At 46.2% G+C, this 15,234-nt stretch overlaps 1 protein-coding gene across 10 annotated transcripts in view; it reads right to left on the bottom strand.

The window, feature by feature from the left end:
- TTC7B (tetratricopeptide repeat domain 7B) overlaps positions 1–15,234 on the bottom strand; it is a 248,922-nt gene that overhangs the window by 155,693 nt on the left and 77,995 nt on the right. For 9 of the 10 annotated variants that reach the window (XM_073895745.1, XM_025869471.2, XM_073895746.1 and 6 more), the window contains one exon: positions 12,589–12,710. The exons of the other annotated variant lie outside the window; for it this stretch is intronic. In XM_073895745.1, the coding sequence (XP_073751846.1) occupies positions 12,589–12,710 (122 nt within the window). The remainder of the gene's footprint in view (positions 1–12,588; positions 12,711–15,234) is intronic. 10 annotated transcript variants of the gene reach the window in all.

Below are 15,234 nucleotides of genomic sequence, written 5' to 3' on the forward strand. Positions count from 1 at the left end.
GATACAAGAAGAGCTAACAGGCAAACAAAAACTGCTGAACCTCATTAATCATTAGAGAAATGCACATTCAAATCACAATGAGATACCATCACAAACCCACGAGACTGGCTTTAATTTAGAAACTGGCAATCCCAAGTGTTGAAGAGAATGGAAAGAAGCTGGAACACTCACATGTTGCTGGCAGGAATGTAAACTAGCACAACCGCTTTGGAAAACAGCTTGTCAATTTTCTTAAAAAGTTAAACATAAACTTATCAAATGACCCAGCAATTCCACTTCTATGAATCTATCCAGGGAAATGAAAACATGTGTCTACAGAAAGATCTGTACAGGAATGTTCATGGCAGCATTATGCATAATAGCTAAAAAGTGCAAACAATCCAAAATTTGTTCATCAATTGGTAAATGAGTCTACAAAAGAGTGCATATCCATACAATGGAATAACTATTTAGCAATAAAAGGGAATGACCTACTGAGACATGCTACAGTGTGGGTGAACATAAAAACCATGCTAAGTGAAAGAGGCAGGACATAAAGGACCACATATTCCATGATTCCATTTATGTGAAATTTTTGGATAAGGCAAATCTATAGCGGTAACAAACAGATCAGTGGTTGCCTGGGGCAGAGCATGGGAGTGGGTTATGGAACTGTTCTAAAACCTAAGCGTGCCAATGTCTGCACTGCTGTGAAAACTAATTGAAAACAAATGAACTGCATGTTTGCAAAGGTGCATTTTTAAAACACCTGAATAAAGCTGCTAAAAAATACAGCAGCTTGCTTTATGATAATTCTTGGCTACCTCCCCCTCCTCATTTACCTCTACCTTTTTGTTCTTTTCTGCTTGTGTCACTTCTTGGTCGATTTCCACTCCATACTTCCCAGTTCCCCCTCACTGTGGGGAGCAGTCCCAGCAAAGGGCCCAGAGGTCCGTTTTCCTGTCTTCGGAGGGCCCAGACTGCTCCAGCCCCTTGGATCTTACTTGGCTCATCCCAGTTGGCCAGACGAGCTGTCCAGTACATACTTGTTGATTATTTCAGGGTCTCTGGTGCTCAGGCCCATGAGATGCCCCACTGCTTCCCTCTGCTTTCTCCCACACAAACGCAAGTGACATTCCAGTCCATGGTGTAAGTGCCAGACACCATCAAGCACACTATGATGTAGGTACCATTACTATCCCCAGTTTATGAAAGGGGGAAACTGAAACACAGACAGGTTAAGTAACTTGCCAAGGTCACAGTGCTAGCAAATGTCTCTGATAACATCCAGAGTCAGTGGTCTGTAACCACTTGACAATGCTGCCTCTAACGAGCATATGAAGTGTATCTGGCCTGACATACCTGGCATTCCCCTGTGACTAACACCTCTGTCCCCCTCAGTCCTCCCTAAGATGGGAAATGGTACCCCTCCTTCAAAGACCAAGTTCAAATGTCAATTCTTCTAAGAAACCAGATGAATTCACATTGGCAGGCAGGTGGCTTCTTCCTCCCCTCCCTTCTTTTCTCCAGCCCATCCCTCTATGATAGTGCTTTTCACCAGGTGTTATAATTATTCGTTGACAGCCTTCTCTTTCCCCATGAGCTCAGAGAACATTTTTTATTCATCTCATATCCCAGAGCTTACCCCAGTGACTGGCACCCAGCAGGCTCTCAATAAACATGCATGGAATTGAGTGGGCAATAGTTGGTTTTTTTTTTTTTAAACTAGCTCAAAATGTACTTGAAAGCAATATAATTGCATCTTTTTAAAAAATCTGTAATTCAGAGTTTTGTTTTTTTTTTTTTTTACCAAGGCTGGCTAATGAGTTTTTCTGGGGTATTCTTCAGAAGAAACACAGCATCTGATTCTTCCTGTATTTTAGCTGCTTATTCCCAACATGCAGAGATTGGTGCTTCTGATGCTAATTTGCCAGGGAGATTCAAAGGAGAACCAGCTACCATATCCCAAACACCTGCCAGCAGAGAGAGGCTGAAGGAGGAAGAGCTAGGAGACGGAAGGTACCGTACGTCTGTGCCAGGCCTAAAGCATTACCACCAAAGTGACCTACGAAAAAACGAGGAAAATTCAAATCTAAAATAGAGAGGAAGGTGGAAAAACCAAATATCAGTTGAAAAAAAAGTAACTCGCTAATTTTTAAAAAAATCTTGTAATTTAATGCAGGATTCTGCTGTGAGAACATACAATTATACTGTGGTTTTCCTTGTTGGTGTACAGATCTATGGTGGACACCGCCATACAAATATAAAGGCAGGTACTTCTAAGAAAATTTATAGGCCCACTCATTTTCAATAGAAGGTTCTAGTATTTCCTAAGAAAAGTCAGAAATTCTGCAAAGATGTCTCAGTCATTTTCTGGGCTTTAGCTCAATCTCTCTCTGCAACTGTAAGAGTTGACTAAAAATACCTCCGGGAAAAAAAAGAATGGAGAAAAAAATAATGATTTAAAAAGAAATAGGTAGGAAGTATCCCTTGAAAAGAGCTGAGGCCCTCACTCCCTCCAACCCTGCTCTCGTGTGAAATATTAATGCATTTGACACCCAAACCAGGGAAGGAAAACAGCAGGTTAAGGAGTTTTCTCCGGCCAAGACCCAGAACAGGGGTGCTGCCTGCTCTCCCCACCCTCTCCCATCCACCCTGCTTCTAGAGCAAACACGTCTGGACCCGCTCTGTGTCACCAAATTACCGGGAAAGCTCCCCACAGTCTGACAGGCTCAGAGAGGGTGAAATTTGGCTTCCTTCTTGACCAGACAGGATGCGAATTCCTCTTTCCCAACACACATGTGTCATTTCAACAGTCTGCCCTTGAGGGGCTGTGTACAAAGGCCACATATACTCTCACATGCTTCTGGGTCCAACTTGGCCCCACGGAGTTTCAAGTCGAAGAGATACTTACTTAAAAAATGTGGGTCTGGGAGGCCCTGGGAGCAAACTTTCTCAACAACTAAACCACTGAAGACAATAATTCTCTTTCCTGCTGCGGGAACTCTGGAACTCCCATCCAGATGTGTATATGCTAGGCTTAAGTGAGGAAGCCTCCAATCACTGAAATTCCACTAAGCTAGGAGCATCTCAGGAATGATTCTGTCAGAGCCTGCTTGAGGACTTTGCTTTAAAAAAAAAAAAAGATTTTATTTATTTGAGAGACAGTGAGTGAGAGAGAGAGAGAAAGAGAGTGCACGCGCGCATGCGCGCACAAGTTGGGGGGGGAGGGGCAGAGGCAGAAGGAGAAGCAGACTCCCTGCTGAGCGGGGAACTCGATGCAGGACTTGATCCCAGGACCCCAGGATCATGACCTGAGCTGAAGGCAGACACTTAACCGACTGAGACACCCAGGTGCCCTGGTGACTTTCTTTTTTTTTAAGATTTTATTTATTTATCTGACAGAAAGACAGCGAGAGGGAACACAAGCAGCAGGGGTAGGAGGGAGAAGCAGGCCTCCTGCAGAGCAGGGAGCCTGCGGAGGAGCTTGACCCCACTGAGATCACCACCCCAGCCGAAGGCAGACGCTTAACGACTGAGCCACCCAGGCGCCCCGCCCTGATGACTTTCTTATAATTAAGCCACAATTATTCTAAGTACCCTCCGATCTCAGAGATAAGGCAGAAAGCAGAGGTCTCTATGATTTACCCAGAAAATATATGATTTCTTATTGAGGTCAAGGAAGGTGTTTGATACCTGAACCCCTCCCCACTCCTTTAACAGAAGGACATCATATGCAGAAAGACCTAGATGAGCAGAGCACATCTCCCTCTTTACCACCGAGAAGCAGGAACGGGGGCAGTAAGTTCCACTTAGCTCTCAATAAATATATGCTACGCTACCTAATTTTAAAGAAAGCATGCAATCATTAGGCATCTGTGAGTCACAGCCATCTCCACCAAGAATGAGAAGTTCATTTACTCATTCGTTCATTCACGTACAATTCTATACCAGACATTGCTCAAGGTACACGTCCCTCCCCAAACAAAACAGAAATTTCTGCCCAAGTGGAACTTATATTCTAGTGATGAGAGACAAATTAGACAAGAAAAAAATAAAATACAATGTGAGCAAAGGGTTAACAAATTCCTTTCCTCCCCTGCTTCACAATTTGACCTGAGGTTAACTTCCTAGTTGTGTTTCCCTGGAAACCTAAAAAAGATAAAATGTCGATTATGTTACGAGGCAACATTGCTTATCATAAAAATGACCCCTGATTGATAACTTGCATTTGGACTGGACGGAACATTCATATCTGATGGGGACATCGTAGCTTGGGCTTCCTCTAATGTGAGGACTTAAAACTGGGCAAATCCCTTGGGGAACCCTGAATACTTGGGACAGATCCCACACTTACTAATTGTGAGGCTCATTCTGTAGCAGCTGAGCTGTCACTTGAGGGGGGAGGGGCAAACAGAACAGCTCCTGGGTGGCCATATGGACGGCTGAGAGCATGATTCACATAGAAGAGAAACCCCTGACATGGCCTTGCTGGCAATTTATAATCCTGTTCTAGATCTTTCTATTTAGATGGGTGTCAACTGCGGCCTATGAAAGTCCTGTGAGTCAGAATGCTTAACTGAACTTAAGAAGACCCTGGTAAGCACTGTTTATAGTATATTTAATGCTGGTTAAACGTTAAGGAGAAAAGGCAGGAAAAAAAAAAGACAGGTGAGTTGGACAAGATGCTTCTGAAGATCCCTTCAGGTCTAAATAATAAGCATCCCTCACATCCCACCTTGACTCTGCTAGTTGGCCCTCATGCACTGATTTGTCTTCAGGCTTCTGCTCAGTCACTCCCTCGGGAAAACCTCCCCTAGCCACCAAATCTAGGTCAATTTCATTTTAAAATGGACTCTCACAGAAATGGGTACCTTTCTTTCTGAACACTATCTTAGCACTATACATCCAAGAATATCATGATCTAATTTCTCTCTGAGAGCAAGCAGCATGTCTGGCTGCTCACCACTTTATCCCCAGCACCTGGAGAATGTCTGGCACAGGGCAGGAGCTGAAGAGATGCTGGAAGAACAAGTGACTATCACAACATACGTGAAACCAAACAGAGGTGGGGAGTACTCCTCATACCACACTGTTTGCTCCTGTGTGCATCTATTCATGCTACTCCCATCCAGAGCACGACCCCAGAGTGGCTCTACAGATATCACCATTTGCCATCAGGAATGCCCAGGGGATCGATCTCCAATCCCACCAAGAGGTATTGGGAATATTAAAAAAATTAAGTTCATTTTGACTGTTAGACACCGTATTGTACAACCATCTCTTTTTAGGAAAACATGCAAAGTGGAAGGGTAAATTTAAAAGCATTAGCATTGTCTTCTTCCTGTGTCCTAAGGCTTAACCCACTGGTAGTTATTATTTATTTTCCGGCTGAACTAGAAAATCCATAGGGATCATTTGCTATCTTGACCCTAGCTCCTCGCACAGAAAATCTGATGGATGAATAAATAACAGAATGAATAAACAAAGAATCTCTCCCTTTCCTCCTGCCCCCATTAAAGCAGAAAATCACCACCCGAGACCAATCTCTTGTGAAGAACTAAAAGAAGCTCCTGTACCAGTTCATGTTTCAGAAAATTCCAACTCTAAATGGTGGCTAAAGGAGGCAGTGCACAGCTGGTCAAAACCATGTGGGGAGGGGCCTTTATGAGATGTAATTAACTGCTAGTTAGTTCACCTGTCCCTCCCCCTTCACCCCCCCCCCCCCCCCCCCCCCCCCCCCAATTCTCAGCACTTTGGAAGCCTGAAATGACCCACCCTGTTCTTCTGCTGAAGCCAAGGGCAGACCAACATGGATGCAACCCACCTTGCTGTGCTCATAAAGCTTTCAGACGACACAGGACTCTAACATTCATTGTTAGTATACTGAAAGCAATTACGTGTTCCCTATAATGCATTCCCCATAATTCATCACTGAAAGTGGCCTTGGAGTTTCATAATTAAAATTGACAAAGATTTCTTTGTTTCCATACCAACAGTTTTGATGGCATTAAGGGATTAGGCAGACCTAGTCTACATTTAAACAAAACAGAGAAGATTTGGCTGATGCTTTTTGTTACATGAATAATTACATCTAGACTGGCTTTTAAAAGTCCTTGTTTTCTAAGTATAACATATTCCTTCAAGCTCTGCTGCTCAATGTTCCACTTTCAAAAACAGGGTACTAACTGGGCATGATCTGTAGGGGCCCAAGTGGTGAGAAAGTGAGACTGGGCGTCAGAAGGAGGAGGTACAGGTCCCCAGCTCTGCCACCAACCAGTTGTGTGGCCCTGAGTAAATCACGCTGCCTTATTTATTGACTGTTTTCCCAACCAAACTGTAAACTCCACAGGGGCACTGACTGGGTCTCACTTGTCCTCTAAGATCAGTATTTGGCTCTAGTAAGTAACCTAGTAAGGTTCTCGATAAACATTTATTAAACGATACTGCACATGATTTCTCCGGATCTTAGACTTCTCATCTATCAAAGGCAGTGATCGAAACAAATGTGCTCTGACAGATTCTGTACCCCACCATCAGCTCAACTGTTATGGAAATTCTCCTTAACAGTGAGAGGACTCATGAAACATGCTCAGCACAGTGAGCGAGGTTGACCAGAAGTCTTCCACACTGAGTCTATGCCTCTCTCCCCTCACAACTGCTTCAGCCACACTGGACCCCTTTCAGATTCTGAAACACATCAAGCTCTTTCCTGGGTCAAGAGCTTGCACATGCTGGACCCTCCACTTGGAATCCTCTTTCCTACTCTCAGCAGGGTTACCTCCTGCTCACCGTCATGTCCTGGGCTCTGGGTCGCCTCCTCAGGAGGCCCAGCCTGACCACCCTACCTAAGCAGGTGCCCTCTGTTATCTGCATTCACTGCACCCATTCATTCCCTGGCACATATTCTAATTTGTAATTGTATCCATTGGTTTACTTGCTTATCATCTGTCTCCCCCAGTAGACCTGGACCAGGTCTCTTCCATTCGCCAATGTAGCACCAAGCACAATAATGGACACATAGGGGAACTCCATAAATACTTATCCGATGACTGGCCAAACCCACTGTGTGCCAGGTCCTATGCTGAGAGGTTTATATAAAAATCCACAGATCTCTACACAAACCCTCACTCCAGCCAGATTGATCCCCTCATACCCCGCAGAATATATACAATGCTTATTAGAGCTCTAACTGCACACTTCTACCCACTATTTGGGAGGTGACCCTGGCTCTCCCCAGTCGATTCGCATCGACATCATTCCAAGCGCACTTCTCCAAAGCTTTACCCCCTTTACAGATCGTGCAGCTGTGTCCATATGGCAGCTTCCTTATTTGCTTTTGTGGCAAGCTGAACTCGTCCTGTCAACACACCCAAACTATCCTGAAATTGCTTGTTTGCATCCTTAATTCCCCATTGGACTGTGAGTTATAGCAAGGCAGGGACTTTGCCCCTCCTCTTCACCACTGCCTAAGATAGGGTCTGGTACCTAATAGGTAGGCAAGTCATCCTCCCTATATGACCTTCCTGAATGAAGGATTACATGGGCCTAGAAACTCCAGCTTACTTGGATCACTTAAAGAGATCAGGTGTTCTCCCATGGTTTACTCTTTTATACAAAAGAACTGCGTTACCTACATTTATGTCTTGACCTTTCCTTTTCTCCTACTATCTCCTAGAATGCAGGCCCATTTCCTTCTAATCTCTGAATCTCTCTCAAAGACCATCATGGACAAAACATTGATACGTATTAAATGCTTCCTGGAACCGTGTCTGAATTCTCTCCCTATTCATTGCATTTGACTTATGATATAAAAAGCCACATGCAGTTTAAAGAGTGAACACTTCTTACCACTGCGGGAGGGAAGGCAGCCTGAATGCGAGAATGCACAGGCCAAGGCCAAGCTGCTCTGGTGCCTGGGGAGCCAGCACGGGCCCCCCTCACTTCCTGGCCGGCCCCTTCCCACGGCCCCCTCCCGGTGACCTGCTGCCGCTGCTCTCTCTGGGGCGGGAAACACAGGAAGCACCCTCCTCAGCAGCCCCTAGGATACTGCATGCCTCAGGGCTCCTTTTTCGGCCTGCTAATTCTAGGCTACATTAAGCAGGGCTGAACAGGTCAACAAAATGAGGAAGTCTAGGGATTTTTAAAGCCAATGCACAGTGGTGATTAGTGGTCTATTTGATTGACTATAATAACAAAACTCCAAAAAGCCCCTCTACACCCCTTTCTTCCCCGGCGTGGCACCAAGCACCGCAGGGCAACTCAGAGTCTGACCAAACCTCCTCCGCGTCGGGGTTTCCAGGGTAGAACTCCATGATGCACCCCAGCAAAGAGTACGACCCACAGGCACATCTCCCAGGTGTCGCTGGGCATTTGCCTTCTTGTTTTAATGTATCCCCACCCTCCCTGAATTAAAACCAATTCGGAGCCCAGGAAAACACCTGCTGCCATCCATTTTGCTCAGCCAGTGCATCTGACAGGGCTGACAAGAAGCAAAGTTACCTGAAATGTCCTTTGCTACGCTTTGTTGATAAGAGATGGTCAAATATTCCTAAAACAGCATGCAGTCAATAACTGGCATCCCAAACCTGAGCTGCCTGGAAATTCTGGCCACAAGGACTCAAGCGAGGAGTATCATTTCTCTTCTCCTTAGGAGGCTGAGGGGAGGAGGGTGCCTGGCTGGCTCAGTTGGTGGAGCGTGTGATTCTTGATCTTGGGGTTCTGAGTTCAAGCCCCACATTGGGTGTAGAGATTATTTAAAAATAAAATAAAATAAATCTTTAAAAAAAACTCCAACAAGGCTGAGGGGACCCCCAGGCTGAAGCCATCTCTGGGCCACTAGCTGTGCTGCCCAGCGGCCACCCCTCGCTAGTCACCCCACCTTCTCTCGGGCGCGCCGACAAGGCCATCAGTCATTATAGCTGGCCCAGCTGACCGAGCTCACCTAAACCAGCAGCCATAAATAAATGCCCTTTGCTGAAAAATGTGTCAGGTGAGGCTCAGCAACCAAATGAGTGATGTCTGCATTGCAAACCTTCCACTTCCACTGGAGGCTGACCTTCACCTGGTCCCACGTCCACCTGGAAAGTCAGCCGGGCATCCGCATCACTGGCAATGACAGCTTAGCACCTGCCGCTTGCCTGACGCTTTAGGAAGCGCTCCCACACGCATTGTCTTACTTGTGCCTCAGCTCAGCTCTGTGGGGGGGGGGGGGGGGGGCGTGCCAGACCCATTTTACAGATAAAGAAACCGAGACCCAGTGAGGAGAAGGACTGGTTCCAAATCCAAGTCCTCTGGCTCCGACACCCTTGCTGCCCCTCCTCTGAGCGCCTGCCTCAGCAAGTCCGCTCCAGGAACCCTTGGAGGTCGCGTCCTGGCCCTCTGAGGCTAACGCGCTCTCATTACACCCTCTGCAGAGCTGAGCAAGAGGGTTTTTTTTCATCCTTCGCAGGCTTGCTGCTGCCACCCAGAGGGAGAGGAGAACTAGCCACGAGACAGATGTGGCTGTGTGGGGCTCAGATAGGACCAGGTACTCTGTCCCAACAGGAGGAAAGAGGCTGCGGGGGGTGGGGGGGGTGGGGGGGAGGCAGGGAGAGAGGAAAAGGGGAAGAGGAGAGAGGAGGAAACAGAAGATCTGCAGCACACTCTGGAGGAGACGCGAGTAAAAGTGGGAGGAGAAAACCCCAATCAGCAGCAGAGGCTGGGAACCATCCCCAGCAACGTCTCGTCCCTGGGTCCCGAGGCTCCTCCCAGGGAGGCAGGATGACGACAGACCGACCACTCGCTGTTGGAGGGTCGGGCCCAGCCTCTGCGCACACAGACGGACTTTCCCCTGAGTGGAGCAGTGCTGGAAGGATGGACGGCCGAACCCGGCAGCCAGGTCACCGTGGGCACATGGGGGCAACGCTACCCATAGTACCAGCCTCGAGGGGCGGCAGTGCCCGGGAAAGAGCCGACGCCGTGAGGATCAAGGACGGTGAAGTAAGAGCCTTGGTCTGGGACTTGGATTCTTTCTGAAAGAGACCCAAGTTCACTAGTTTGTTCACGTACTCTTGGGAAAGATGGGAGGATTATAAACGAATAAGGTTAATTACTAAATCTCATAAAATCCTCAGGGAGGACAACTACAAAGCTGAATGCATCGAAGTACATTTCTAAAGAAAAAGATGTGCTTTATCAATTCCCATCTCTTATTGCGAAGCTCTTCTACAGCCCATTTTCTTAATCCTTGCAAATCAGTCAAACCCCGTCCGTGATACCCTTCCAGATACATATTTTTAAAGTGCAGAGGGGCGCCTGGGTGGCTCAGTCGGTTAAGCATGTGACTCTTGGTTTTGGCTCAGGTCATGATCTCAGGGTTGTGAGATCGAGCCCCGTGTTGGGTTCTCTGCTGAGCATGGAGCCTGCTTAAGATTTTCTCCCTCCCTCTCCCTCTGCCCCTCCCTGCCACTCTCTCTCTCTCTCTCTCTCTCCCCCAACTTAAAAAATAAATAAAAATAAAAATAATTTAAAAAATTAAGTACAGAAAAGCAAAAAGGAGCAAACACATCAGAAGATGGGATGTGGGAAGCCACTGGTGCTTAGGGACAGCAGCTACCTCCAGGTGCCCCCACCTACTCCACAGAGATCCTGGCTGTGCACGTCCATTGACAATGACGCAGGCGGGGCTCCTGGGCCCCGAGAGACCCACTGCTCTAAGTCAGGCGGCCTGGCAGCACTGGACAGGCCCAAGCCTCCTGCTGCTCGCTCTCCTTTCATCCACAGCTTATGGTCCCCGAACTGGCCTTCACCTCCATCTACCCCAAAGTGATCTCTCATTACTGCTGCAAAGGACATTGCAGCTGGCGAGGACCCTCTAGAGAAGCTGGCCAACCCTATCACTGGTCTCCGGAGCCCAAAGAGAAGAGCGAGGAGACAAGAAAGGAGGAGAAAAGGCTTCAAAGTTAAGCAGTCTCTTCACTTTGGCCACATCAATGGGAATCTCCTTGCACTTGGGTGAAATAAAAAGAGAAATGAGCCGGTAAGCAATTCCTGGCATGTAATCCATCTTCTAGGACAAACCTCTCATCATTATTATTTTTTAGTTGGATTCCAGTGGGCAGCCAGCATTTCAGGGCAGGAGGTCAGAGCCCAAGAGGACTAGCTTCTTCCTCTTCAGTGAGTAGGCTTCAGATGAAAATAAATTATCCAGCCCACCTTTACCAATCTTACACAAAACGTTTTCAATAGAAGGTATTGGTTCGGCACCCCTGAGAGCCCCAAGGGAATGCACTCCTGCCTCTGGACTTGCATATGGGAGTCAACCACATACACTTACAGGTCAGAGGGAGAGAGAGCAAGGTTGGGGGTCCTCTGTGATGATCACCATTTATTGTTAAAAGGGAGAAGAAACAAATCACTCAAAAAAATATTCCATGTTCGCTCCCTTGTCCCTCTATTAATAGCATCATAGGAAAGAGAACTAAAAATTCAGCTTAGAGGGCATGCACTGTTGCTCAGATGATCTCAATCAGTGGCAGATGAGATCAAACTCGAAAGCATCTTCCTGGCCACCAAGGCCTCAAGCCAGTCCAAACCTTGGGGTGTTATTGTGGCCTTTCACACACCATGCTGATCTGAACCAATGGTCTTTGGAGCCAAGCAGGTCTTCTCCACCAACAATTTAATGGGATTTGGAGAAATAAGCATTTGTAGGCAACAAATGAGAAATGTTTGCATGTGGCTCTGAGCCAGCGAACAGAAGAAATGCCACTCCCATGAGCTACGCCCCAAGGTTTGAAGCTCTTGAAAATGAAGAGGGAGGAACTCCACCGTTCATTTATCCAAAGGCTGGGACTCGTGTCCCCTTTGTGGTTCTAAGTGCTATTTGGCTATTCCTAGAGGAAGGGGAACAAGCCTACGCGGAGCTACAGAGAAGCCAGATACCTACGGTGGGTCTTCATGCACATCTATCCTGCAGCACAAGGTCAAAACAAGGGACAGCTGAAGAGATTTGGAACAGAATCATCACCTTCCTCATTAAGAGCAACACAAAAAGGAAAACAAACGTCAAATGTACTGGAAAGTTATCCCTCACGTTCACGTCAGTAAACTTTCCTAAATCCTTTGCAAAGGCAGCTCAAGTGGAAAATGTGCCCGTGTGATGTCAGAGCCACACTCACTTTCCTAAAAACTGTTGGGGATTTGGCAGACCCAATTCTTGGAACTGAGAAGCCACTCAGGAGATGACCCTGTGTGCTGGGATTTCCACGTCATTGACTCGTCCCCCAACGGAAGGGGCTGGTCTGTGCGGTACCGCTGCCGAGGAGGAGGGGTGGCAGAAAGCTCGCTCCCAGCAGACCCACCCGCTGGCCTGGGGCTTCGAACCTGTGACTCCTCCTCACAAAGGAGCCCTCCTTCCTCCCTTCTCCCACCTTCAGACCTCATGGCAAAGGGAGAGAGCCGGGGGAGAAGAGACAAAAGAGCCTACATTCATGATTTTAAAAAACTCTTCCAATCGTAGTTCATGTTCAAAATTGCTTTCATATGATAGCTGAACCGGAGACAGCATGGTGAGGCTTTCTATTTTCCTTCTTTAGGAACCTGAGTTAAAAAACGAAGAAGGCTTACCCATTTTTGAAATAGAGGACATGGGCTCTCTGAAGTCCTGTTTCTAGGAAAAAACCTAGTTCTTGATCGTGGGGAGCAGGGCCAGGCTTAGGGCTTCTGTTTTGAATATTGGTAAGTATTACCTGGAAGGGGAGAAAATCGGAAAACTAATCAGATCCATATCCAAGCCTAGTCCCTTCAAACCGCATCTCTACACGCGCTGCACAACAACCTGACAAACCAGCTTCCTCGCGCCAATACGGGTGCACAGGGACCGGTGCAGGAGTGAGCACAAAAATTAGGACAGCTGAGGGAATGACGTCTCTGAGCCAGGGCATGCGTGGCTCTCCTGGCACTGAAGGGTGCTGAGGGGTGCCCGGTGCCAGGCGGAGCACTGAGGCGGAGGGGCTCTGCTGGGTGCCAGAATGTTGACAGAGAGTCTGAGTGAGACAGAAACAGGTCCCGGCAACAGGCCGGAAAAGTCATCATCCACCAATGGCAGAGATCACGGACAGGCTGACGGCAGCTCCAGCCCTACATAAGCTCGATGAACTCCAAAGAAAGCTGAGCCGAGAAGCGCTGTGATTGGCATTGGCCCCGAAATTACCCAGGGAGGGTGAACTCTCGAGGCTTCAAAGCCAAGGCCTATGGACTCTCAAGGGGAGCTCGGAGAAAAACAAACAAAGCTCTCTCTCTCCCAAAACTTGATCTTTTGTCAACAGACAATGAGCTTTTAAAGGTCTAAATTTTTAGCCCCACAAGAAAGACTGCCAACTAATCAGGAGCAAGACCTTCAAGTCGAGTGGGTTATAGTGAAGGGTAAACACACACCTACTATTAGAGAAGCTACCCGCTTTAAACTGGCAAGTCAAACAAAGCATTTATCAAACAGAAGCCACTTGCGGCCCATTTAAAAACCCTACAAGTGTTCTCCAAACATGCTGTCCACATCTGTGGAAAGTCAGCAGCCCTTCAGAGACCCAGCCGTAAGCCAAAGCCCAAACGTTCTAGAGGTCTCAGAATTATTCTCCGTATGGAGTGGAAGCAATTCCTGCTTCTCTAACTTTCGCGCTTCGGGAAACAGCAAAGACAAGTGCACAATGAACAGATGTTGTGGGATGAAATCCAGGTGGGCAACCCTTGCATTTGAACTACATCCCAGCATCTTATCAAAACTGCCTGGCTCCTTCCCGACTTAGCACTTGGCTCTGTGAGTGCTAAGAGGTAGGTGTTCCTCCTACCCCTGCGAACTGTCATTTTTGGCTCGACTGCAGGCTCCTCCCCAATGCATCCTCCAAGCGCTGCACATGCAAAGAGCGCGGGCTCTTGTAAGTCCCTCTTACAAGAGGGTGAGCTCACCCATTCCTCTGAGCTTCAGAAATCATCTCTATGTTGCCAACTCCCAAAGTTATCCTCTCTACTGCAGACCTGCCCTCCGAACACTAGACTCATATATTCAACTACTTCCTTGACATCTCTACTTGGAGGCCCAACACTTAAACTTTTAAAATATTAGCCTTCATTGGCTTTCAAGCATAGCTTTTAATTTTTAAAAATGCTGTGATTACTTTAAAGCAAAACCAATTCAGTACAGCACACAAAGAAAATAAAAAATCATCTCAAAATTCCACCACACAGAAACAACCAGTTAACATTTATTGAACAATAACCCAGGTATCCCTATACATACGTATCAAGGAAAGAAAGATAAAAATCATTTTCCAAAAACTGAGATTGTGTTATGTATGCCAGTTTTAAATGTAAACCGTTACATTTAATTTAATTTTAATTAAATTTAACAGGAGAAACTAAAATGTGACCAAAGTAATTACTCAACTTCAGAAGAAAATGTGGTTTTTTACACATAGTCATTAAAGGTCTGGGCACTTGTCCTAAAGTTAAAAACAGATCTTATATTTATTATATGTATGTATGCATGTGCCCATGGAGAGAGTATATAGATACAGATGTATCTTAACAAATTAAGTCTTTTGCTCCATAAAAGTAGGATGTCTTCCCATTTATTTAGGTTTTCTTTAATTTCTTTCAACAGTGATTTGTAGTTTTCAGGGTTTAAGATTTGTACCTCTTTCTATTATTCCCATGTATTTTCATCTTTTTTTTAACATATATTATTTGTTTCAGAGGTACAGATCTGTGATTCAACAGTCTTGCACACTTCACAGCGCTCACCATAGCACATACCCTCCCCAGTGTCTATCACCCAGCCACCCCATCCCTCCCAATCCCCACCACTCCAGCAACCCTCAGTTTGTTTCCTGAGATTAAGAATTCCTCATATCAGAGAGGTATATTTTCATCTTTTCATGCTATTATAAATGGAATTGTTTTCATAATTTCATTCTCAGATTGTTAGTGTAGAGAAATAAAAGTGCAGTTTTTATATTGACCTTATATTCTATAACCTTGCTGAAATCACTTACTAGTTAAAATAGGGTCTGTATGTGTGAATTCCTTAGGATCTTCTGTATACAAGATCATGTCATCTGCAAACTGAGATAGTCTTACTTCTCCCTTTTCAACCTAGATGGCTTTTATTTCTTTATCTTGCCTAATTGTATTGCTAGAACTTCTACTACAATACAATAGAAGTAGTGAGAGCAGACATCCTTGTCTTAATCCTGATCTTAGGGGGGGAAATTCAGT

The sequence above is a fragment of the Callorhinus ursinus genome, unplaced genomic scaffold (genome assembly GCF_003265705.2).
Source record: "Callorhinus ursinus isolate GAN/ISIS: 27379988/994484 unplaced genomic scaffold, GSC_fseal_2.0 scaffold8, whole genome shotgun sequence".
Classification (NCBI taxonomy): domain Eukaryota; kingdom Metazoa; phylum Chordata; class Mammalia; order Carnivora; family Otariidae; genus Callorhinus; species Callorhinus ursinus.